Genomic DNA, 2,492 nt, shown 5'->3' with positions numbered 1-2,492 from the left:
GTTTAGAGCTCCAACAGGACCGGGTTTAGAGCTCCAACAGGACCGGGTTTAGAGCTCCAACAGGACCAGGTTTAGAGCTCCAACAGGACCGGGTTTAGAGCTCCAACAGGACCAGGTTTTGGTACCCTTAATCTGCTGTTGGGAGGAAGATGAAGATGAAGATGTTTCTGAGTTTTTCAGCGTTTAAACTGTTTTTATGAAGCTGTTGTCAAAGGTCAAAGGTCAAAGGTCAAAGGTCGAAGGTCACGGCCACCAAACAAACTGAAGGAGCTGAAAAACCTTCCAGCTCTTCTTCTTCATGTTTACCTGCTGGTTTTGAGTCTGTTTGTTTCTGTCGGTTTGATTGTTTTTGTCTCTGCAGGAAGTTGGCGAAGAAAAGGAAGGAAACTCTGAGCTCCAGACAGGAAATGACTCTGATGGTGAACAACTCCCAACACACAACTGTGGTGGACACGCACACACTGAACGGCCGCAGTGAGTGCACACTAATTCTGCATTAATCACTAATAAGACATTTATGAGCCATAAGAATAAAACCTGCTGGGTTTCACAGAGACGAGTCAAAACTAAACAAAACATAAAAGACAAGAAGGAAGCAGGAACACAAACAAGTCATAGGACATGAAATGAGAGAAGTTATGAGAATAAAGAGAAATGTTGACAAATGATGACGTAAAGACAAAATGAGACACAGAGACATGAAATATGAGACAAATCAAACAACTTGGTGAAGAAATTCAGATGAGACAAAAGACAGGAAGACAACGTGGACAATGACAGCCTGAAGAAAATATGAAGATTTTAAAATATAGAGATGTTTAAATTAAAGAAGTGATAAAAATCAAATCATAAAAATAAGAATTCAGTTCAATAAAAGTGACCAAAGAAATGGAATCAAATCAACTTCCTTTAAATCTTACTGTCTGAAACCCAAAAGACAAAGTGCAGATGAAATTATAAGATGACAGACACCAGGATGAGAAGGATGAGGAACATAAATGTGACCCCGCCTCCGCAGAGACGTCCATCTTGTCTTCATGCAGCGGCTTTCATGTCCCGGTCTGAAAAACCGTCTCCGAGTGGCTGCAGGTGACACGGTGGGATGTTTTATCACCAAGTACCGGCGCCATGATGGAGGAATGATGGAGCCATGATGGAGGTGCGGAGGAGCGGAGGAGCGGAGGAGTTGACCTTCCCTCAGGCTTTCAGCTCCTCTCAGCTCCTGTATTCTCTGGGAACAGACTCCTGTTGTTTTGACTGTGTACCTGTGTAAACAACAAACAAACAAACATTCAGGTCACTTTATTTTATCTCTGAGAAATCCCAGCTGGTTAAGCCAACATAAACGTTCAGAAGATGTTTGAAGGAGAACAGCTGAAGAACACGTGGAAATCTTTACAAACATCCCTGGAGTTTATTTTTATAAACTCATCTCTGAGTAAACTAATTCAGTTAAGTCCAGGTTTTTATTTATAATACTCATTTTATCAAAACGTTTAATTTGTTGGTTTGCAACAAATTCAGACATTCTGTGTGTGTCGTCTTTAATTAGATCAGGAATAAATGTGTTTTTCTAAAAAATGTCCTAAACTCAGTAAAATTCAACATTTCAAATCATTTGATGCACCTGGATGGAAATCCATCATTTCCTGGCTGCAGCAGTTTGGAACAAAAACGTTAAAGAATAATGGCAGAAAAAGTAAAAGGGTCATGATGTGGGCGGAGCTTCTGTAGCACATGGACAGCAGCTGTTGTTTTGTAAAAGGTCAAAGGTCATGGACAATAGACATGTCTGTTGCCACCTGAAGGTTGTGTTTGTGTGTCTCTGTGCAGCTGTGTCGTCTCCGTCCTCCTTCACCCTGAAGACAAACACCATCAGCACCACCGTCCCCAACTCCTACTACCCAGGTAACACACACCTGAACGCATCACACTGAGACAGTGAATGCATCACAGTTTGACCTCCTGTCACAGTTGATCTAAATGCAGCAGTGCAACGTCACATGACTTTGGTCTGGACCGGCTGAGCCAATCACAGTGAAGTATATTACAGTACATTTACACCTGTTTACCTGAAGGTAACATGCTGCTGCCTTCAGATGCTGCAGGGATTCTATGAACTAGACTTTTCATGAATTTTAAAGCTGCTGAAACAACAGAAACTGTTGGAACCAAGTAACTTCATCAGGACACCATCATGACTCTTGAATTTATTCACCTCAGTCTGACAAACATCACCAGCTGTCTTTGCACTGCTTCACCTGAATGAACCTCCACCTGCTCTCGCCTCACCTGAATCTGTTTGTCCAAAATGTTCCGCTAGAGCTGACGGACCAAAAGATCAGTTTTAGATCCAAAAACCACAAAGATAAGAAATGACTGAAGGTTGGTGTCAAATCAGCACAGCCATCAAATATTCAGTCAACATTCAGCTGACAGCCAGCAGAAAATCATCTGAGACTCAATCCTAAACTAGTCCCCATTCAGTCCCC

General features: G+C 42.0%; 1 protein-coding gene across 9 annotated transcripts in view; it reads left to right on the top strand.

Annotated features, from left to right (window-relative positions):
- Positions 1-2,492, top strand: part of LOC108228227 (receptor-type tyrosine-protein phosphatase mu) — a gene marked incomplete at its 3' end in the record, with an annotated part of 63,738 nt that overhangs the window by 39,981 nt on the left and 21,265 nt on the right. For all 9 annotated transcript variants that reach the window (XM_037973210.1, XM_037973209.1, XM_037973208.1 and 6 more), the window contains 2 exon segments: positions 362-474; positions 1,834-1,908. In XM_037973210.1, coding sequence (XP_037829138.1) covers positions 362-474; positions 1,834-1,908 — 188 coding nt within the window.

The sequence above is a fragment of the Kryptolebias marmoratus genome, linkage group LG21 (assembly GCF_001649575.2).
Source record: "Kryptolebias marmoratus isolate JLee-2015 linkage group LG21, ASM164957v2, whole genome shotgun sequence".
Lineage (NCBI taxonomy): Eukaryota > Metazoa > Chordata > Actinopteri > Cyprinodontiformes > Rivulidae > Kryptolebias > Kryptolebias marmoratus.
Note: the sequence above shows the minus strand (reverse complement) of the source record. Positions and strands in the feature narration are given on the sequence as shown.